Source organism: Cygnus atratus, chromosome 1 (genome assembly GCF_013377495.2).
Source record: "Cygnus atratus isolate AKBS03 ecotype Queensland, Australia chromosome 1, CAtr_DNAZoo_HiC_assembly, whole genome shotgun sequence".
Taxonomy (NCBI): Eukaryota; Metazoa; Chordata; class Aves; order Anseriformes; family Anatidae; genus Cygnus; species Cygnus atratus.
Window position 1 is genome coordinate 113,610,401 of NC_066362.1, and position 23,585 is coordinate 113,633,985.

The 23,585-nt window shown below is 40.5% G+C and overlaps 1 protein-coding gene across 1 annotated transcript in view; it reads right to left on the reverse strand.

Moving 5' to 3' along the window:
- The window catches only part of ERG (ETS transcription factor ERG), a 147,672-nt gene that overhangs the window by 19,788 nt on the left and 104,299 nt on the right, over nt 1-23,585 (reverse strand). The window contains 2 exon segments of the mRNA XM_050711654.1: nt 1,238-1,389; nt 14,878-15,095. Of these exon segments, the coding sequence (XP_050567611.1) occupies nt 1,238-1,389; nt 14,878-15,095 (370 nt within the window).

Consider the following 23,585-nt stretch of genomic DNA (forward strand, 5'->3'; position numbering starts at 1 on the left):
TCCAGCAGAGTTTTGTGTGGAAGATGAGGTACACAGGAGTTCAGCTAACTGCTGAATCCCATAACCAAGCTTCCACCAGAAACAAGAATTTCTCAATTACGCTCTTAAATTGCAGTGAAGTTGTCAGTTTGCTCATTAAAATGTATTACACTGCCCAAACTGAGGGAGTAACCTAGATAAATGTTTTTCATGCACTGTCTGATTTCACAGAAGCTATTCTGTTTTTAGTATGCTGAGGACCACACTGCATTTAGTCTTTTCAGGGAAATTATGTGGTACAGTGATCCATTCTCCTTCACAGAATCATAGAATGATTTGGGTTGGAAGGGACCTTAAAGGTCATCTAATGTTAACCCCCTTCCATGGGCAGGGACACCTTCCACTAGATCGGGTTGCTCAGAGCCCCACCCAACCTGGCCTTGGACACCTCCAGGGATGTGGCATCCACAAACTCTCTGGGCATCCTGTTCCAGTTTGGATTGGAAGGGAACTTAAAGACCATCTAATTCCAACCCCCTGCCACGGGCAGGGACACCTCCCACCAGACCAGGTTGCCCAAAGCCCCATCCAGCCTGGCCTTGAACACTTCCAGGGATGGGGCACGCACATCTTCTCTGGACAACCTCTTCCAGTGCCTCATCACTCTCACAGTGAAGAATTTCTTCCTTATATCTAATCTAAATCTACCATATTTTAGTTTAAAGCCATTATCCCTTGTCCTATCACTACATTCCCTGACAAAGAGTCCTGACCCAGCTTTCCTGTAGGCCCCCTTTAGGTACTGTGAGGCCACTATAAGGTCTTCCTGGAGCCTTCTCTTCTACAGGCTGAACAATCCCAACTCTCTCAATCTGTCTTCACAGGAGAGGTGTTCCAGCCCTCTGATCAACTTCTTCCCACACACTCCACACCAGCCAGTCCATGGGGTTAGGAAATGGAAGTTGCTGTTTATTTTGCTCACTTCAGGTGAGGTGAAATACTCCAAAAAGGAGTGAGATAAGTCCGATAGGATCTGAGTGCCTGTCACTAGCCAGTTCTGCCTCTGAAACGGGAAGAACAGGTTGACGAGGTGGCTTCATTGTGATATTTTTCAGCTCATTCTCTTAATAGCTCTGGGAAATTACTGCTCTTCCTGATCACATTGCCACTTGTCTTCAGATCTATTTAAATGAAGTTAGTAGATTTTTTGAGGGAAAATGCATTCATTTGCATGAAATTTTTGTGTAGAGGGTCTAACCTGCTGGCACAATAACTCTTCGTTCATTGGTAGTCATATTTGGGGGTGGAATGTGCTTCTCTTCCATGTAGCTTCCATAGTTCATCCCAACATTGTCTGAGCCGCTAACCATTTTCCCTCCTTTTGCCACGCTGCAGTCATCAGGTGAATTCCTAGACAAAGAAGAGAGGTGTGCTTTGATTATTATTTCAGTCCCTATTAATATCCTCAGCAAAGAATCACGCTGAACAAGATGGAAAAAATGAGACTGGAGCATCAGGAGTGGCTGTCATTGGTAAACTCCACCCAATGACTACTACCCAATGACTCTGCTGAATCCTTCAGTTGCTTCAGAAAAAAATTACCAGCCTCCATGAACAGCATATTTCTTTTGGGGGTATTGGTTTCCTTGTCTCCAAACCTATAAATGCTAATGTCTTATTTCTGGAAACTGGGCTAGAATGGAGGCTTTTTCATGAGCTTGCTGAGCCTGATGGTTGCAAGTAGCTGTGCTTCTCTCTCCAAGCATCTCACAGACAATTCAGGAAAACACAGTGATGCTCTTAAGGTATCAGAGGAAAAAAATATAAATAGTTCTCATTAGGCTTGGACAGCTTTCCACCTTCACTACTGTCATTGTTTCATGTGAACTACACTCAGTTGCACTTTATGTTATGCAGTGTAGACGTATTTCTGCATATGGCCTACAGAAAAGTAATGTTTGCCAAATCCGAGATTCAAAATACCACACGCATGACTGGAAAAAACCTTTCAGCTCCTGACTAACGCAGTCTCCATGGTACTATAGTCAAGAAATGGAAATCTGCAGAGGATCTGCAACCAGACACCTCTTTAATTTTGGCTTTACTTTCTGAATAGAGTCTTTAGGTTTAACATCCCACAGTGGGTTCCCGAATGGCATTTTAATTGCATCACAGTTTTCTTCCTGGCAGACACAGACATATTTGTCCCTTAATTTAATGTCTACAATGTGTTTCATCAGAGAGAGAAAAATTGTTACAAAAATCAAAAGAAAGAACAGAGCCATAGGGAATACCTTTAAATGCAAAGAGGCTGTTTGGCAAGGGAAGGAGGGTGTTACTTGGGTTTGGGTTTCTTCAGTGATACTACATTGCTAACAACCTTTATTTCAGTTCTGCCATTTAACTGCTGAAATTGCAGTATGGTCTTACTACACCAGCAGTAAGTCAGGTTGTTATGCTTCATTTCGGTTCCTTGAAAACTACCTAATTTGCAGTCCAGAGGACCGAGAGACCCTCCAAGGACTTAGACTCTGGGAAGGGTATTTCAGGATCTGCCATCATCCCCTGGCTCTGAATGGGTTTTACCAAGAGCCTCGTGCTCTCCCCAGCTTGGAAACTCGAGCTCTTGATGCAAACATTGGGCAGTAATGTCACTGTAAGGCCACCGATGGTCAGACTACAGGCACTCTCCCAGAAGTGTTAAACTACTGTTTGAAGACAAAAGAAGAAAAATAATATACCGTTTGGCCAACTGTCTGCTCAACATATAACAAAAGGGTGTTGCAGATATTTTATCCAATGCCTAAGTGACTCACTTGTGTTGTCTGCTCAGCACATGGGTCAGGAACTAATGCAGCTATTGTTTCACATGTGTGTTTTTAAAAATAGCTAACTTTTTGAAAGCTGAAAAGATTTAGTATATATCTTAAACACTACAAATACATTTTAAGCATATCAGTTTTCTCTGTGCCTTGTTACTGTGTATTTTATCATGTTATGTTAACATACATATTAAACAAACAAACAAAAAACTGCTGATGGTGTTCAGTTTAAAAAGAAAATATACCACAGAAATCATTCCAGAGGTACTGTCATCTTCTTTAGGAGAAGGAACAGCATCCTGAATGTTGCCTTGGATACGTTGGCTGCACATACCTTTTTCAGGTATAAAATATCTTGGGTGCTGCTTAACACAGTTCATATGAAATCTGGCTTGTGTAAGGGTCCTATAAGTATTGTCAGCCACAGAAGTGAATAATAGCTACAAGGGAACATACAGTCAGCATGTGGTCTTGCCTGTCATTGAGTGATGGTGAATTTAGCCTTTCCAACAGAATCAGAATGCTTGGGCATTATTCTTTAAGGTTTAATTTTTCTATCCCACTACATACCTATAAATATAATTCTGGGAGGCAGCTTATTTCTGTCTAAATGGAGCTAAGCAAAACAAAATAACTTTTCTTTCAGACATAAACATGTTGAAAGTGAGCTTTTGAGATGATTGCTTGTGAATAAAATGTTGGCTTTTTCTGTTTACCTTTAACAAATAGAAATGGCATCTATGCGTAAGCGAGTCTACATACTAAACATGTATATTTGGATCCATGGCCCTCATTTGTACCTGTACAGATGCCCACCCTGACTGCTAAGGTCATATTATGTTACCAAGACAAAAGAAAGGGCAATTTGGCTCATTCACTGACATTTTTTTTGGTATATTTTGGGGAAACAGAGAGCTAGCGGCATCCTTCGGCCTAACTGCCAGTTGTTTTTCTGTGAAAAGTAACTCAGGATACAGGAATATCAATATCTTGATGCTGACATGAAATACAACATTGATATTGGCCTAAACCACTTCCACAGACAATCATGCATTAAAAATCCTATTGTAAACATGGAACAGTAAATGATGTGAAAGATCCACTAGTAGCACACAGCTTTTGGCAACCTGACAAGGCTGCTGAGCTGAATCTCTGGTTTGAATATAAACAGAGAGAAGGTGGGGAAGAAGATCATAAATAGGTCATAACTTTTCATTAAAATCCAGAAAGAGACAGTCAAGAGTTTTGTCGTGTTAGTGTACTGGGTGGACAAGCAAATCCTCAGTTCAGCAAATCTTCTAAGATCATGCTTAATTCAAGCATGTAAGCAGCTCTGTAGGAGCTAACAGGACTACTTGGGTACTTCAAATTGAGCGTATGCTTATGTGTACCACTGAGCCAAAGCTTAAGTCAGATGGCTGGAACTGACTTCTATGACATAGAAAGCAAAAGTGAAAATGCAAGCAGACACCAGAAAATGGTATTTTTAGTGCCCAGAACAACAAGAGAATGATTGTATTCAAAAGTGTTTTTTTAAGACGTTCTGTGAGCCTGCCTTATTTCTGAACCACCAGGGGAGCAGGGGCAGTGGAAAAGCAGCTTTCAGAACATGTGCCCTGTGCAAAAGGTGCAGCTCTGCAGTGATTCATCCTCATCTCCACGTCTGAAATGAAACCTGAGATATTTTTCTTCTCAGCTGCAAGTTATTTTTACCCTTTTTAAATATACTGAGTTACACCTGGAAATTACCCAAATAAATAAATAAATAAAACGTGGAAAGACTACAATCATGCTACCCAAAAGCATTTTGTCCAGTCCTGAGCTGATTCAACTCTGATGGATGATAAAAGTCTGATGAAGAAAGTATTTCTCCATGGGTCCTTGGACCTGGAAGCCTTGTCCTTATTCAGTGTTACTTAGAATCAAGATGTTTAAATTTAGCACCCACTCCCACTGAAGCTGACTGGAGTTTTGCCAACCATTGACTCTGATGAAAGCAGATGTGAGTTCATAAATAAGTGTATGAAACACTTTTTTTCCTCTTCACTTTGCTACTATTTTCCCCATGTGATATAGAACACCTGTGTTGTGTTAAAATGCAAGGTGTAAGAAAAACAGAGATTAGGAACCAGCAAAATTTTACATGATCACGATGACATTCCTATAACGTAAATCCCTGTAGTTTAGTACTTCTGAATTTCAGAGGAAAATAAAAGAGAAGATTTGTGTTCTCTGAATATCTGTACAGTGTCTTTCTAAGTTAATTTAATAACCACAGTTTGGATAACTTCCTTACAGAGTTACTTACAGAAAAGTGGTCTCAGGACAGTAGAGATGTAACAGAATACCTTCAAAGAGATTTCCATGTGTGGTCCTCCTACCAGCCTGTTGCTGGTCAGGGCAGGGGAGACGCTGAACTACCACGAACTTTTCTTCTGCGAGGCTCTGGCAGACAAACCCTGACACTGTCCTGCAGGATACAGATCCCTCTCCTTGCCTCTCCTCTCCCATTTTGTAATGCCAACAACCTGAGAAAGAGGGGAACAGCCCCAGCAGGGCTGAGGTGTCCCCACCCCATCCTTACATACAACAGGGAGAGCTGTACAGAGCCAGCTCCCTCGCAGAATTAAGGCCTACATATGTAAATTTATACTCAGCCAAAATGGTATTACATGAATGTCAGCTCGTATTAAACATATTGCAAAGTAAGCTCAGGCTCGCCTCCACTCACTGCAACTGCTCAAGTTGTAGTGAAATTGGTAAGTGTTTTCCCCAAAAGTGGGTTATCACTGAAAAAATGGCCCACAAAAAGAAAAACAAAACTTCCCTGAGACTTCTAATTTTGAAGTAAATCATTGTTTCTTAAAGCCCACATGTCACACTTTAGTCCACACTATCAAATCAAAGAGTTACACATCTGCAGCCCTAAACTCTCCTCCCTGCCCTTCTACGCACCCACTTCGCCTTTGTGAATCAGGGGAATTCACATCTGCTGAGACCTGCCATCACAGCAACATACAAAGAGGACCCCTCTTTGGATTCCTCTTCGGATTCTCCTTTGGCAGCAATCACTAGGGACAATCCAAGAGTGAGGAGGACCCTGCACTCCTCAGCTGCTGAAGCAGGAGGGTGGCTGCACCAGCAGCTCTGCAGAGCCCCAGGGGCTGCTTCTCTGACACCAACCCCATGGATGCAAAGTGAGACTGAAAAGTGCTGTCAGCGGTAATATCAGAGGCCCCAGTGCTTGCTTCTGGCTTCCACCATGCCCAATCAACTGCTGCATCTTGATGCAGCTGCCTGGCCATGTACACACTGCCAAACCCTGCAAGCATAGCAGGCACTCTGCAGGCACCTGCCCTTAAACTTGCTATGTGTGAACCACCACAGCCACCCTGCTGAAAGGAAAGCATAGTTTTTTATTTTCTCTGCCAAATCTTCGTGTGAAAGCAGCCCAAAATTCCCTACAGAGGACTATGGCATAACAGAGATATTAAAATGCCAAAAAATGCACGTAGGCCAAAGCATCCCTGGGGTGCACACACAAGCCCTCATGCAACTGTTTAGCAAACCTGGCTGGGGAGCTGCTTCCCCAGCAAATACACAAATAAGTAAGTAAATGGGTGGGTAGGAGGGTGGGTGGATAAGTAACTCAGTGCCTAGCTATGTCCTGAGTCACTCCCACACCCACCTGGGGTGGCTGTGTAATAGGCGATGCTCACCCAGAGGAAAGGCCAGGGTGGAAGGGAAGCAAGCCCCTCGGGATCAGCACTGCTGCCTAAAGTTGGCTAAAGCTGAAGCTGAAGCCGCAGTGACAGTCTGCTCAACTTTGCTAGAAGGCGAGTGTCAAAAGCAAGCCCGAGAAGACAAAAGAAATAAATGAAAACTGAAGTCCTCATGGGGCAACACAAACATAGAGGTGAACTGCTCCATGTGGGGCTGTGCAGGGGCAGCCAAACTGGTCTTCAATAGCCCCAACAAACCTGGACTTGGGACGGCCCCACACTAACACCCCACTGCAGCATCCAAAGGAGGGTCGATAGCATTGTGGTGGGGGCTGCCCAGGCTCTGTAGGAGCTTTGTCTTGCACAGGGCAAGGCCGGGGTAGCTAAAGGATGTCACAATGTGACACGTAGAGTGCCTCGTTACTTCCTTCAACAAAAGGAGAAAGTAAACGCCACATGCCAACACATGCATTTCGTTGGCTTTCTGTAAGCAAAACAAAAGATGCTTGTTTATTGAGCTGTATATGCAACAGCAGTTCATTTTCAATCAAATAATAACTTTTGCAAATTGAAGCAATCTTTTCTATTTATTTATTTATTTATTTATTGCTTAACTTTCCCGGCTATCTTGCAATCCACAGCTGCTTCAAGCCTTTAGGCCATCATGGCAAATTAAGGCAGTCAGCGTCTGGCTCACTAGAGGCCAGTCAAGCTATAAATATTGCCAGCCTGGCTCTTTGTGTTCACAGCGTGGGGAAACAGCTGGTTTAAGTTTGACTGCACGTTGTCATTTCTCCATTAGTGCAAACACTTCAATATTTCTTATGTGTGAGGTTGGAGTGAAGAAAGGGAAAGAAGAGAATGGGGTCACTAAAAGTCAAAGCTAAGAAATGATGTTCTGTATATACATAATTTACAATTAGATTGCTGCCTGGGAGAATGCTGAAGTCTGATATGGTGATAGCTCAGCCAAAGCCACAATGACTTCCCAGTTGGCCTATAACTTTCAGGACCTATTTTCTCTTGTTTTTCTTTTATTATTTTTATAGAAATTCTATTATAATGGTAATGGATTACATTTCTCAAATTGTATTTCATTTCAAGAGCTTGTAAGACTGTTGTATTTGTGGTTTCATAAAATATGAAATACAGGGAGACAAGGCCCTTCCCAAACCGCGTGTGCCTTCTTTTGTGGGCAGGGATCGTATTGAAAGTTAGCGAAGTAAAGCACACTAGGCATAAACAGAAGTGACATCTTGCACAGAAACCATAATCCCCTGTGTCTGTGGAATGTCTGCTGATTTTCGTGATTAGTATTATTGGGCTGTGAGGCTGATGGGTGCGAAATGTAAAGTCAAAGAAGATTAGCCAACTCTCTTTTTCTTACTCACATTCTGTTTTGTTTTTAAAATGTTGTTCCCAAGCTCCAAATACTGAGCACCCTCATCGATCCTACCCTGATCAAAATAAAACACTTACTAATGAAGGGGGTGAGGAGGAGACTTATTTCCAAATGCACTGGTTTAGAGACGTCCTACCTACTGTCAGTGCCTGTGCTATGCCAGCATGGGGGAGCACCACAACCACCATTTCTAAATGCTCTAAATGCAGCAAATATTGTACTGGAAATAAAGCAGTATAATGATAGGAACAGTCAGAAATAATGATGGTGATTTTTAACTCTTGTGGGGTCTGATGTCAATGTTTGAAGATTAATTTTTTATTTCACTACCCAGATGAGAGCATTTGGTTGCTTAGCACTTTTGAAATTTTGGTTATCCTCATCTCTGTCTTAACCTCCTAAGTTTGAGCACACAATTTAAGCATCAGTGGTTAATCCAAAATGTAACCATGCCAATTAAGAATGAGCACATCACCCCAGGGTGGAAAGCTTCTTAGCCAGCACCTGCCAGTCCCAAAAAAGCTGCTAAAAAGTAGCTACAGTAGTGGTGAGTTGGAGAGATGGTTTATTTTTCTCCTTGTCTACGTTTGTTTCCAGAACAGAGCCAAACCCTGCACACACAAACACACACACACACACACCAATGTTAAACCGGTGGATTTTCAGAGTGAAGAGGTACTTCTTGGAAGTAATCACACATAAAGCCCTGCATGAAGGAGATCCTAAATTTGTAGTTTTTCCAGCCTGGTAGGCAGCCACTCCACCAACCACCCAATCAGTGGGAAAAAAAGATTGTTACCCAAGATTAATGCTACTTTATATAGGCAGCTCCAATAAGTGCAAGAGGAAAATCATCCTCTTAAGACAGATCTCCCAGCTTTGCTGTGGACTGACATAGGGGCTGACTCAAGCCCTGTTGGAGCCAGAGGAGAGAATCCCATTGACTGTCACGAGTCTTGGACCACGCTTGTTGTTTAGTCTGAGCTGAGGTTTACCAAGAATACCAGGGCTGCATGCCGGTGGTATGCCACCAGATGTAGGAGGGATGATACTAAGCCTCAGCTAGGTTGTGCTCCAGTGATGGAAAAAGCCATGCCCTTGAAAAGCAAGTGATGTCAGAGTAACTGCTGCAGATCAGCCCAGTTTCTCAATGTGTTGGATGTGCAGAAGGTGTGGAAATGCTCTAACTAGATCCACCAGCATCATCCCACAGACTGGAGCATAATACAGAGGTGCCTCACCTAGCTTAAAGCACGCCAGCCTGCATCCTGGGAGCAGGACAGTCCTGTTGTGGTGGCAGTACAGAGCTCCATATGGATAAATGCAACCTCTTTCATGGTTGAGCAAATTAGCAGGCATGTGGCTAGACTACACAAGGTACCTCAAGTGCAACCCATTCTAATTTGCTTGTTTGTAAAGCATAAAATAGCTACATTGAGTAGAGCTTACATTAAGGGGAGCAGGAGGGGAACAAAAAAACAAGAGGCTCCTCTGGACTCTGAAAGTCCTTCTGCATGTCATATGCACTCAATCCAGCCAGCACAGAGGCTCTTTGATGAAAATATAGAACAGAAACATGCAAAGAAAAATGGTATTTCCCAAAAGAGCCAGCATAAAAGATATATTAAGTGATAATTTCATTTTCAAATGGTTTTTAAGGTACAGTTGGTAGCACTTAAAACAGCATTTTGCACATGATTAAATCTTAATGACAACTGATTATTTCTGGCATTTCTTTAAAACTTCTGTATCAGCCAAGCTGATGTTAGAGAACTTTTGCTGTGCTTTCACTGCAGCTAACATTCATAATGCATTTTCAGTGAAATTATTACACTGCTCCTGGCAAGTAAAATTTATCTAAGACCTGAATAAGACCCTATGTTCCACCTCAGCCTCCCTTAAAAAGAAAGATTACCTACCAGTAAATGTAGATCTTCCAAGCTACCTTTGTATATTCCCACGCATGTCCATGTCCATGAGTGGGAATATATGGGTGAGGGTGATCACAGCACACTGAATAATTCACAGACTTAAATGCTCTACCCTCGGCCTCATTAGAGCATTTCCACAGAGGTGAATTTCATGCTAAATGCATAATGAGTTGCATTCAGTCATTGCAATAGAATTGCTTATATTTAATTTGATAAAATATATAAAGAAAAATAAACAGAAAAGTTAGTAACAGCATGATATAGGCAATCTCCAGATTTATATTATAGTGCCTTACTATATCAGGGTGAATCTTTTGGTCTGACTAAAGAACACTAAATAGCAGGAAACAATATTATTACATTCAGGTGAAAGACTGACTATATGGTGGCACAAAAATTCTCATTAGATTTATGTGTCTGGAAGAAATATAATGGCTGAACCAACATAGCAGATTTGAAGGAACTGAATTTAATACTATGTGTGACAATCTGCATTGTATATGCAAGGTACTGAAGTCTTTAATTTCAACTTTTTTTGCTTTATTTAATTTAAGGTAGGCCCTTAGGCTATACTTTCTGGTGCTGTGCAGCAGAGTTTAGTTTGAAAAATACTGTTATTGTTAAAGAAAACTGTGTAGTTAATCCCTCTGCAGCACACTGAAAATAACCCTTTAATTTCTTTCTAAAGTCATTTCTTCAGAATTCATAGGGATACCAGTTTTTAGACCATTATGGTTTGAGATTTAACATAGGGCAATTGCAGCCAAAGTATATCTGGGGAGAGTCCTATCAGAGTGAGTACATTTCTCATTTGAGTGAGAAATTGTTAAGTGTAAATTGTTGGTGTGTAAGAGGTCCAACACACTCCTAAAATTTTATACCCTGTTCCAGATGACAGAATATATGGCCAGGAAGCAGCCCCACACAGACAGGAGTAAGAGGGGGGTGGCAAAAAAATAATCATGAAGGTAACCATTCTCTAGTTGCCATTTTGTGGGGTCTGGTACCCTGGTTTGCACCTTCTGTGCATGGTATTGTTCAGACAAGCTCCTAAATAGAAAGGGAATTAGGGAGGATATTCTGCAGATCCTAGAGGTAGCACCTCTGGTGCTCTGCAATATGGCCATGGTATTTTAGACACCTTTTGGACAACCCAGACTTTAAAAATGGGTGTAAAGTGAGCAGCTGCGGTTTTATTAAAAATGAGAAGATGCTCCAAGCTCTCTAGCCACTACCTGTGTTCATTTTTAATATTTTTATAAAACATTTTTTTTAAGAAATTACAATTTCATTTAGGGAAAGCAATACAGGGACTGCAAATGGGCAGGGTGGGGAAGGCTTATTCAGAAAAGTAAATGCAAGTGGAAGGGCACTGCTAATCTGCACATATAAACTGTGTCCAATATTATGTATGTGACAAACAGCAGATAATCTGCCAGGAAACCAATGAAAGACCAACATACACATTGCAAAGGCCCAGAGGGACTTGAAGAAGGAACAAATGGTTTTCAGATTTGTAAGATTTATATATTTTGTAATATTTATATATTTGTAATATTTATATATTGCATTGAACATTGAGCATTTTCAATATTGGTAGTCCTAAGCAATATTATATTAGAATATTTGATATAATTATTTAGGAATAATATGTTGCTGGTAAGTGTTTACATCTTATGCAAGGCTTGAGTGATACACTTTTTTTTTTTTTTCCTACAACTGGCAGGACTATCACATCCCAAGAAACATTACGATTCCCAAAGCATAATAGCATTATGCACATTATATGCACATATGTATATGAATTTTTTTAATTGTCAAAATATATTTATAACTTTTATTTGGTAAAATTATTTCTCTATTAAAATATAATTTTTTTTTCATGCATGTATTAGGCCTTATGAAATAATATATTTCTGATGAAATAGAGTAATTTAATTTTTATTTGTGTGTTAATCATGTAATATACACATGATTATTTTTTTCTTCTGTTAATCTATTCTTATATTTGGTAGTCTATAAATGCCTTTTTTTAGGATGATGTTTTGTGAAGCATGAGTTTTCCTGGTTTTCTACAGTTACCAACTCTGCATTGCTCTGTCAAAGGTCAGGCTGTCAAATCCAAGATTAATGAATGAAAACCTGCTTCAAATGCTGCAGGTTATTTTTAATTCAATATAGAAATAATTAAATTTCTTGCCATTATATGTTCAACCAGAATGTGCCCTTTAGAAAACCAGTGTTCTGATCAAGAACATTCTGTAGTTCAGAGCAGTAGCTTGCATGGACTCTTATGGCAATAAAACCCTTATGCCAGCTCACATGCTGGTTCATGTTGGGAAACAATGGTCACCACTGAGTAGTTCACTTTGTAATGACGGCCACATTAAGCAGCAATGAGTTATGCTGCCTGAACAAAAATGAGGAACTTAGTCTTCATGCATTGATCAGCTGATTTGCACTAAACTGCAAGTCCTAATGATGAAGTAGGTAGCCCTAATACTTTTCTTTTTTGAGAGAGAGGGAGAGAGAGAGAGAGAGAGAAAGTACAAAAAATTGCTTCTTTTCATTTGTCACAGGCTGCAAAGGCAGCTGGTATGGTGCAAAAGTGTTTCACTGGGTTTCAGATGTCATGACAATTTCTGGGTGCCACCGTAACTATAACAAATAACAATTCTGCTGGAAAAGTATGATTCAAAATCATGCTTCATGATTATTCCAGAACATATGGGACCTGGTAGCAGGTATAAAAAGGATGATTTAAAGACAATTCCCTCAACATTCAGCCTTGCAAAGGTAGACATTGCTTTCGCTAGTAACGGTGCAGAGCACATGCACAAATATTTCATGCAGCTACTGTTTCCCCTGCTAAAGCCATGCCACCGGGCAGGCAGCAACACGTGAGCTGAGGGTTCAGGTGAGGGATGGGGAGCCTGGCTCCAGCCCTGCAGCTGGGGTGCTCTGCTCTGGTGGCTGCACTGTGGTTCCCCCCTGCCTTGGTTACTTCTATTTTTATCCAACAAAGGCATGGCCCCTGGGAGGGAGGCAGAGGCTCTGAACAGAAAAGTTCTTCCATCTGCATGTTCAACAGCACATCCCTACACAACGACACTTTTGGGCCTCTCTGGGCTTGGGTATCTCCCCAGGCTAATAAAAGACAGCACTGCTGCCTACAGCTTTCTACTTAAACTACCACAACAGTGACAAACTTGTAATTCAGGCTAGTTCCTCCAATATTCAGGCTAGTTATGTATTTCAGGGTTCCAGCACAACAAATGCAGAATTTGTTGTTGATTATTTATAAAATGTGATTGACCAAAAATTTCAAGGGAATCTGTATGATCTAGACCCTTCCTTAAGATCTGTGAGTATGTGAAACTATGAGTTTGTGTCTAACTGGCTTTAGTTCTGCATAATACTACAAATTATTACCCGTAATGATTAACGCTAATTATCTACCCTAATGTACTTTGTGGAATTTACACTAAGAAAAATTGTGACCAGTAATCTTGCAAAAATGCCAGAACAAATATTTGGTGGTAGTTTGAGAAACAGTTGAAACTAGTTTTGGATCAATACATCATTTATGATTATATTGGTGTAATTGATTAGCACAAAAAAGAACAAACAAACAAAATCACTAAAAGTGGTTCTGAATAAGCAGGCTTAAAAGACTTTTCCTGATTTTTTGTAACTTCAGCTCACCATTTATTTCTACATATCTCAAACATTTGCTTATTCACTGGAAAGTCTGATTTGACTTCAGAACAATTCCCATCCTTATTAAAAATCCTTTTCCATCCTTATGAAAATCCAATTTTCATTCTTATGAAAAATGTAGGTGTGATAAGTTGTCAAACCACTTTGTCCTGCTTGTGGTGCTCATCACATTAGCACAGCAAGTGTGAACAATAACCACAGTGCCCATGGCTGAGGTTTCTCTAAACATCTGATGCTGGGAGATGAGATTAGTAGGCAGGTGTTTGGGACAGAACGATGTGAAGCATGGTCTTCACTGGCACATCACCAACTATTGTGAGTAACTGACTCCTTCTGAACCTCTGCCCTTCAGCAACACCAAAGGAAAACTGTTCTGACAGTCAGGCATTTTAAACAGGAAAGCACTTGCTTGGATAGTTTCCTTGAATTAAAAAAAATAAAAAAATAAATAAATAAAAGCAAGCATCATTGTGATTTTTCAGATGGCAAAAATCATACAGAGGGCTCCTATGCTTTGGGGAGATACCGGTCAATATCCACAAAAGCCATCACATTACTCTTTAAGCCTAATCCATACAATTGTCCTTCACAGAGACATCCACAAAAACAAAGTCCTGAGAAAACACTGACATGCTGTGGCTATGGCTATTGCCTGTTGAGCTGAGTAATTTATTTCCTTGTTCCTTTCTACTCCCTTGCTTTCCTCCATACAGGTGGTGTTTCTTCATCGTAAGCTCTTCTAAAATCCAACTCCATGATTATGTTCTTCAGCACAATGTTTATGGCAAATTTAAAAGTAAAAATCAATAGTTTGCTCCCTCTGACATTACAAGAATTTACTTCCAATGTTTCTCTATTTGGTTATATTTAAAGCAAAAGCATCAGACCTGTTTACTGTATTTGACAACTTCAGTTGAGTATTAATCACATACTCCACAGCCCTAGATGGATCAATATAACTGCTCAAAACCACACCACAGATACATTTTCCTAACTTTAATATATGCTCTTTCACCCAGGTTGCAATGCAAGTTTATACTGCAAATTATCCACAGTCAGAAGAAACAAAGAAAGGTATTGCACAAGCTCTCAAGAAGGCTGTGCCTGTAGCACCACAATCTTAAAGGGGTTGGCAGGTGTGAATTGCAACGCACAGGAGACCTGTAGGTTTCTGGGACAGCAGCCGGTGGCCTGGTGTCTTGGGGCACTTAAAATGGTGTTCAGTTTGTAAGTTTAGACAAGTGAATTGTGCCCATCACAAGAAAAGAGTACATCAGCTGTGGTAACACTGGCCTTATTACCTTGACCCATTAACCTGGTTTGGATTACACTCCATCTTGATGGTGACTCTGGCTGGGGGCTGTGATAACCAGTCTTGCTGGGGAACACGCGGACTCATCTTTGACGTCTGCCCATAGTCACTGGAGGAGGAGGCTGTCATCTCTGTCTTTCCAAGGTGGGGTGATCCGTAGGCGCACTCGAACAAGGACTGGTCTTCACTTACCACTGATAACGCTTCCTGCAAACCAGAGAAGAGAAGTCAATGTGACAGTGTTTCAGAGCAGATGTTGTAATATCCCCCAAGAAAAAAGGTGATCATCCATCTTATGAGAAGACAAGTAGCTGGTTGTTTGCTTAAATGTCTACTGCTTTTTGGCATGCCTCTCCTGCTGGCAGAGGTGAGGACTCACCATGTCAGATGCACATCAGGGAGGGACAACACATTCCGTGCCTGGTGAGACATCTCCTGCAAGCAGTGGAACAGAGGCACACACATGCTCAGCCAAAAGCCAAGGAAGCATACCATGGTGGCAGGAGAACGGAGAGGGCAGGGAGGGAAGGGATCTTAGGCCCCTCGTGTCCCAGGTGTGGACATGGAGGGACAGCTCTGTCACAGGTGCCAGCTGCCAGGACGTGACCAGGAGCTAGACCTTGCTGACTCACAGGGAGCTTCTCTTCCTTCCTCTGGGACCAGGGCCAATTTGCTCCTGGACAGGGTGCCAAGACACAGCCGGTTGTCACCCCTGAACCAGGGATCCTGCACTTTCCCTCAGCTGCAGCAACAGGCAGATCGTCCCAGGCTTTGCCACTAACCAACAGGCCCCAAGCTCCTGTAGGACGCCATGCCCACTGACAGCATCTCCACCTCTCACAGAAACACTTCCTTGTAGCTTGCAGAACTTGAAGGCCCCAGCATATGGCCCCCAGCCCCCAGTCGTGGTAGAAGGGACCAGCTGGCCGTGGCTAAGGGTGCAGAGGCTGGGGGCATGTAGGAGCCAGGTGCACCGCCATACCCTCACCAGGGCACTGCATGTGCAGGCCCACACCTCAACTGGGATGAGAGCAACAAAACAGCACAGATCCATCAGCAGAGGAGGACAAAGAGGAGAGGGCAGAGAGAGAAGAGGTAGAGCAATGGGCGTCCTTCTGCTGACATGCTCAGGCCCTCCCCAGCTGCTGGAAGAGGACTTTGCATGAGTGGCAGCAGCCACATGATATCCTAAAATCAGCAGTCACATTTCTTTGTTTTAAGGTGAGCTTACACTTATTATTCCTTTTATTTGCCTGGTTTGTGAGTCCTCAGAGTGCACTCTGTTAATATTCAGTTTTATCTGCAGCTGCAAGTGCTGGAATATCACTTTCTTTTTATTATTTCTCATGGAGACTGAGATTACCCCCTAATCTCTTGATTTTAGGAGCAGGATCTCAAGCATCCCTTCAAGTGCCACAAGACTGGTGATTCAATCACTAGCACTAAACAGCTCCCTCTTCCTCCCGCAGGCCAACAGGCAGAGATAAGATAGAGATCTGCACCATTTCATTGCTATTATTCAGATGTCGTTTGAGCGCAGAGGTCACCACCAACCTGTCACCTTCAGTTTTAACTCCCTGGTTATTACACCTGCCCTGCACATTCCTTCCATAGCCTGTGCCCAGCTCCCAGACTGTTGCCTCTGGTGGTAGTGTGAAAGGGCATCTGTGAAGCAGGATAGGTGCCACAATAACACCGCATCTGTCCTGCCTCCCTGACAGGGAGGTCTTTGGCCTGCCCAGTCATGCTAAAAACTCCTACTGCTGGCGGTCTTAAGATTTCTGATTCCTGGGAAAGCCTGCAGAAAGCTCCTGCTTTTCAAGGAGGTGGGAGGTGAGATGGCTGCTGGTCCCTTGCACCCTAAAAGTTGCTCCCCTGGCTACACTGTGATGAACAACAGCAGGAGGACTTAATGCACTTGAATGTTAAAGTAGCAGGGGTCGCATCACATAAGCTAGAGAAACAAAATGTTATGTTGGAAGGAAAAAAAAAATCTTTCTAAACAGTCTGTGTTAGTTTTTCACAAAGATATATATATATATGCTCATATCATATTGTACATACACACACGTATAGTCTGGCCAAGTGATCACAACATTACCTGCACCTAAGACTAATTACTGCATAGTTCCCTCTATTCTGTCCCACTAAAAAGCTAATAAACGAACCAAAAATTATGTAATGAGTTGCTAATTTTGGAAAAGTTAGCCACAGTAAATACATGTAAGTGTGAAATATATGGGGGAAAGCAGGAACAAGATTGCAAATACAACAGGCAGAATATTGTTTCACTCTGCAGAAATCTTTCACTCTGTAAAAGCGTTTTCAAAACAGGCATTAAATGCTACATAATGAATGTATTTCTTATCCTCCCACACACAAGTGATGCAAAGCAATTTTATTCTTGTTTCTATTAAACTTGACTCAACCTAATATAAAGTAATGTAAGAATATTTAGTACGATCATGAATGCAAACCAAAAAATATGGTGTTTCTATTTGTTGGTATCACTAGTGACAGTAAATATTGTCTGTACTATGGATGCGTATTATGTTGCACAAAGAGGGAAAGTACACATTTTAACTTACTGAGGCTGGACAGGGAACACCAGAAATATGAACCCAATTAATAAGGGTTGTGCAAATATCTAAAAGGCTACAGCAAAAACAAGGCAAACATAAATGAACCCAGGAGAAGGATTTAGACCTTGTATTTCAGGAAAAAATGACTTGTTATTCTCAGACAATAAAATTGCAATTTGCTAGCCAGAGCTTTGTTCTGATTTAGTCATCTGAAATCCATCCTGTTAGCCATCGGTTAGTGCATGCTGACAGCTCTGTAAAGTCTCTGTAGGAATAACTGGGTTTCTGCCAACTTTTGGTGCATTGGGTTTGTCCTTGTCCAGAAGTATTATTATTGTGTACTTTATGATAGTGAGGGTCTCTGATGTTTTACTCCAAGTCCTCACTGATCTTTGCTGGCCTGTCTTGAAGGACACTCGGTCATGTGTCATCCCTTCCTTGCGCACATTACACAAACTGAACTAATCAACTGAGCAAGATTTTGCATAATTTTGAGGAGTCAGCATAACTAGAGAGCGTGGTCTAAACTATAATTAGCCTTACTTCCTCCTTAACTATCTTTTCTCTCTTCTCATACATTAAGTGAGGTTGAGGTTGTATGTGGGAAACGTGGAAACTATGTTTAGCATTAGTTTTGCTGCTTCTCCTGTCAGCCGGGGTGCAGAAAGTCATACCTAAGTCATACCTCTCTTGCAAATGCAGCCAGGCCCATTGAATTCAATTTACCAGGAAGCACTACAAGGTGATGATATATGTGGTCCTTGCATATCATTACACACATGGAGAAGTTGTCTGCAACACATGGGATGGAGCTGTGTGTCAAGAAATGGTAACTGCTGAATTTTTGGCCTAGTGATCTTAAAAATTGAGGATTTCTGTCCTGGGTATTTCTGAATCCACTGCTCTTTAAAGACACAGTGATGCTGAACAACAAGAGGCTAGTGCAACCTGATATAACCTCTTGTGAAACACGTACTGTGGGAAAGCATAGAAATAGCATCAAGAAATTTGAAACATTTCTCAGCTACACAAGAATGCCTGATAACTGACATAATTTTCTATTCAAAAAAAAAAAAAATGTCCTCCAGCTGCTTCTTGTATGCATCGTTTCATCTTGTCCATCCTTGATTTCTCATTACTGATTAAAGCCTTCAAGTCTTAACCCTACATAAGCTGTAAAAGGAAAGCTCTAAGAGCTGTATCGAATAGCTGACAGAAGGCAGAATGGGTCTTTCTTTCTTAAATACAGGAACTTAGAAATTTACTTTCTGCTGTAATTCTAAATGCTACCTCTTGGGCCAAATGTAATATCAATTTGTTAGCATTAACCATCATGAAGAATAGCTGCATGGTCTGGCCACTTAAAAACATAGACAAAGACATTAATCCTGACAATGTTTGGCAAGGGATTTTTACATATGGATGTCAGTTCTATTTCTAGTAAATTTTCTTCATTACTCATTTACATGTTAATCTTTTTTTCTCATCCATATTAATGCTATTACTGAAGCAGTTTGGCAACATCAAGCAGTAAGTGGGATAAAGCAAAGTAAACATTAATAAATATTATAAAATAGTTGCATAACAAGGCTCTTTTCCATCTTGCAAAGTTCTGCACCTTTGGGGGAATAATTTTAGTATTGAATGGGTCGTCATTCTGGATTTCTCATGACAATAGCATATTCTCATGACACCTCAGAAATGAAGTCTTTAATTTCTAGTAACCAGTGTCTGGGGTAATGTAATATGAAGAAACCCACACGGAATGCTTGCAGTGGCAGGTGGGAAAGGCTTTCATGCAAGCCTGTGAAGTAGAAGCACTTCTAATATTATATGTGGTCAATATTGGACGCGGATTTTCCTTCTTTCTCCACATACTTACTTTCACGATGTCACAAGCAAAACATGAAAATCTGTTCCTTCATTAAGAGTTTTCTATTTTTTATCCTCTGTATTATGAAAAACCTTCTCAGCTGAACTTTCTGTACAAATGATAAAAGAACAAAATGTCTTTCTCTATTTAATTTTGACTTATACTTCACTAAGTTAAAAAAATAGACTAACAGACTGACAAATTTGTAGAACAATAGGTAGAGCAACGCCTTTAAAGTAGGCATGAAGTCATTAGGACAAAGGTGTTTACTTAATCAAATACAAGATTACTTGGCCCAGAAACACGAAGTTACAGGAAATGTGATTGAAGTAGTTCCCATCATGAGAAGTATATGCAAGCGTGATTGTCCTTTATATGCAATGTCAGGAACTAAGGACAAAGACTTTTTTTTTCTCGAGTTTGATCAACATTAAGGAATGATTAAAGGAGATAATGAGGTGTGCAGTTGTCTAGCATAATTTGTTTGTTATTAGGGTTGTTGTGGAAAAAATACTTCAGAAGGATTTTAAAAAGAATTTTTAGGCCATTCTAACCTGGTGATGCTTTTTCTCAAGTTAATTCTAATTAGGAAACATGCTTGCTTGTGCATGAAATACATTTTTGTACTCTCCCTGCATGCCATCAAGCCAACCTCTACCTTAGAGATTAGCATTTTCATTTATTTCTATGGCAATAAAATTCAATTACGAGTTCAGGTAGTACACTCACTGTATGTGTATGTATAGTGTGTGTATATCTATACATACATGTGTATGTATGTATATCTAAGAATATTCAGCTCTTTTTTTCTTTTTTTTTTTTTTTAAATTTCTTTGAATATTTCCATTGCTTATTGCTTATTCCCTGTAACAGAAAAGGTTTAGTAGATTTTCTTTATCCTCATTGTCTATCAAAAAATCTATGAAGTGTCTTGGTGGTCAAAAAATGCTTCAAGAATGTTGAAAATCAAGAACTTACTACCCAGCAATGTAAAAATTATAGCAGACAATAGCACACCAGTACGATCAAGAACATTGGCTACTAAACGGTAGGACCATGGGCAAGAAGTACATGTGAAGAGACGGATGCATAAGGAGTCACAAATACAGCAACAACCCATTTTGTACATTGGGAGATGCTTCAGATAGCAAAAGGCATTTCTTGCTTGCACAGTCATCACTCCCACACTTCAAAATGAAACTGTTACCCCTGACTGTGAGGCACATGCAGAGACACTGCAATCACAAACTTTTAATTAGCTTTGCCACATGGCTGTGCATGTATATAATCTCTTTTTTTTGATACTGATTTTATGCTATTTCTCCTAATTAATGTAAACAACTTCTATTTCATCTTTAATCTGATTTCATAATAATGCATGTGTAAACACAGCTACAATTCATTCAGACACAGGCTGTTTCCTAGTGCTTGTTGGATATCTACAGTTGGTCAGAAAAATCAATTCTCCATTCAATGAGGAATTTTGACATGCTGGGACTTATTTTCATTTTAAATTAGATAAAAAAGCTGTTATATGAAAACTTTCACCAAAACATTTATTGGAAGGATGGATTCTAAAGCAGGGGTGTGTGTTCTGCAGGTGTTAAAACATTCGATTCTAAAATTGTAAATACAACACTCTTTTTATGGATTATATTCATATAATAATCGTACACTTGAATGAACTTATTGGAATGGAAGTTTATCAAATTATTTATCAGAAAATAATATTTCAGCTTTATTGAAATTATTAGTTTCACCATTTTCCCACAAATTTTCCATCAAGTTCCTGATAAACATTTACATTTGGAGAGGACCTATATTTTCTGAGGGAAGACTGTTCTGATTAAGACCATGCAATTAGCTCCATTAAGTGTTTCCATGCTTTGTTGTACACTGTATCCCTTGCAACTTGTTAGCGTTTGTTATTGAAATTGCATACAATTTAACTGTAAAACAATTGCAACTGAAAGAAAGAACAGATGAAAGTGTCCAAGAAAGAACATAGTATGCACCTTGGTATATCCACTCCAGACTTTCACTCTTGTTTGCTGGTTTTCTATTCTTCCCCAAACTACACTTTCTGATGCTCTTCTGATGCAGTTTATCTGGAGTGAAAGGCTAATTTCAAACAGGCCAGGAATGTCATTTCCATGTTGGAAAACACAGCACATGAGAGGCTGGACACCAGAACCTCACAGAGCAATGGGCAGTCTTCCAGTCTGAAACTCCACTCTGCTCACATCTGAAGCAGGCATTGCTGCACAATAAAGCAAGCTGTGGCTGAACTGCTAAAGGGCTCCTAGCCTAAATTTGCAGCCCTGCTTTAAGGCCAAGTCTTTGAGCCTTGGATTCACTGCACCAAACAATAATCAGTGAAACAAAAGACTTGTGGTTGTGGTTAATGTTTTAGCCTTGCTATAGCTTATTAATCATGATGCTCTTACATCTCTATTCTGAACATTTGCAAAAGAAGAGGTTTTCAAAGACATTCAATATGGTGTGTGGAACATACTGGAAAAGGTTACTACTTAAAATGCAGTCACCTGAGTCAGGAATTGCAGCACACATCTGGAAAATGTTTTCCTTCTAAATCTCTAAGTCTTGGATTCATTAGATCAGACAAAAATCCACATATTATATTCATGAGAGAGTTCAGGAACAACAAAAAGCCTTGGCAAGTACAAGATAGGAAAGACAGATGTTGTCCTCACCTCCACCCATAAGAATCTTATTGCTAGCTCAGCTAACATCCTCCACCTATTTGCAATGAACACTTGGATAGTCTGGGGTAATCCAAACACAGGCAGGGTGCTACCACTAATCTGGTATCTTCACCTCTTGCTGAGACAAATACAAAGGATGTTTGGAAGCAAAGGAAAGCCACTGCTGTGGTCCCACTTGAAAAAAAGAATAATCAAGCATCCATCAAAATGATGTTATGAAATTACAGGCTAGATTTATTTCTGGGAAACAATCACAGATGTGTAAGGAGCAATCCTGCAGCCCTCTTTGTGTAAATCATTCTCCTGACTTCACCAGAACTAATGATGTGAATGGAGCCCTCATGGCTAAGCCCAAAGGTTTACCTTTCTGTCTTGTAATGAACAAATTCTGAGACATTATAAATTCAAATGCAGAGTGCAGTGCTTTATCATCATATTTAATATATAGGCTGTCATTCTTGAAAGGTCAGTCAACCCTATTTTTACCCAGGCTATTTTTGTCACTTCCTTTCATCATAGGGCAATATTTGTAGCATGAAGCATTCACCTCCAGGTCTTCAAGTGCTTCATAAAATAAGGAAAAATTCCTGCTCCACTGTTGCAAATGGGGAAATTTTGGTAAAAATAACAAAAATGTGTCTTGCTTTAGAAAACATATCTCTTTCATGCCAAGTTCAGTGCCATATTTGGGACTATCCTGCACCCCACACAGAATTATCACACCAAATAGAGTTGACGAACCATTAACTTTCAGTGATCAGAAAGTATACATGAACATCTGATTGAAAGAATTGCCATTTCATAATCAATTATTTCACCTGACATCTTTATCTCATAGTAAAGAGCAAATGCATAGTTTAACCCCCCCAAAAAAGAGTAAATAAATGGAAATAGGAAACTATTTCATATATGTCACATGCCCTAGATATCATTAAAGCAGTGCAGTTGGCTTATTCAAATGTAATGATGAAAGCCTTCATCCTGCAACTGGTTCAGTGCACATGCAATGCCCAAGTGACTTCAAAACAATGCCTCTGAAGGGTAAGTCTTGAAGTGGCTCTGCCTATGCAAGAGCAGTGCTAACAACAAAGAACTGCGCCTGGCCTCTAAATGAAAGCTGACCTTGAAATTCACAAAACTGTATCTAGAAGCCTAAGTAATAAAGCAATCTGTTGCTATACAGCAATGAACCCCATTCCTTTTTTCCTCCCGCATGAGCAGAGTGCTGTTAAACTACTTAAAGACTGAGGCAATGCTACTTTTTATTTATTACACTGGTAGCTTTGCTATTCAGGCACCTGGGGCTGCAGCCTGCACATGCTTGGGCTCATGTTAACATTGTAAGATCTCTTAGGTGGTCGGACATCCATGGCTCTGATGCAATGAGGACAAACACATTGTCCATGCAAAAAGCAAGTGCTGAATACTGGTCAGAGTCCAAATGTAACTCTCAGCCCAAATGGGTTGACACTTCAGATTTGAAGTATTTCAGAGAAAAAGACAAGTGCTCTTTCAC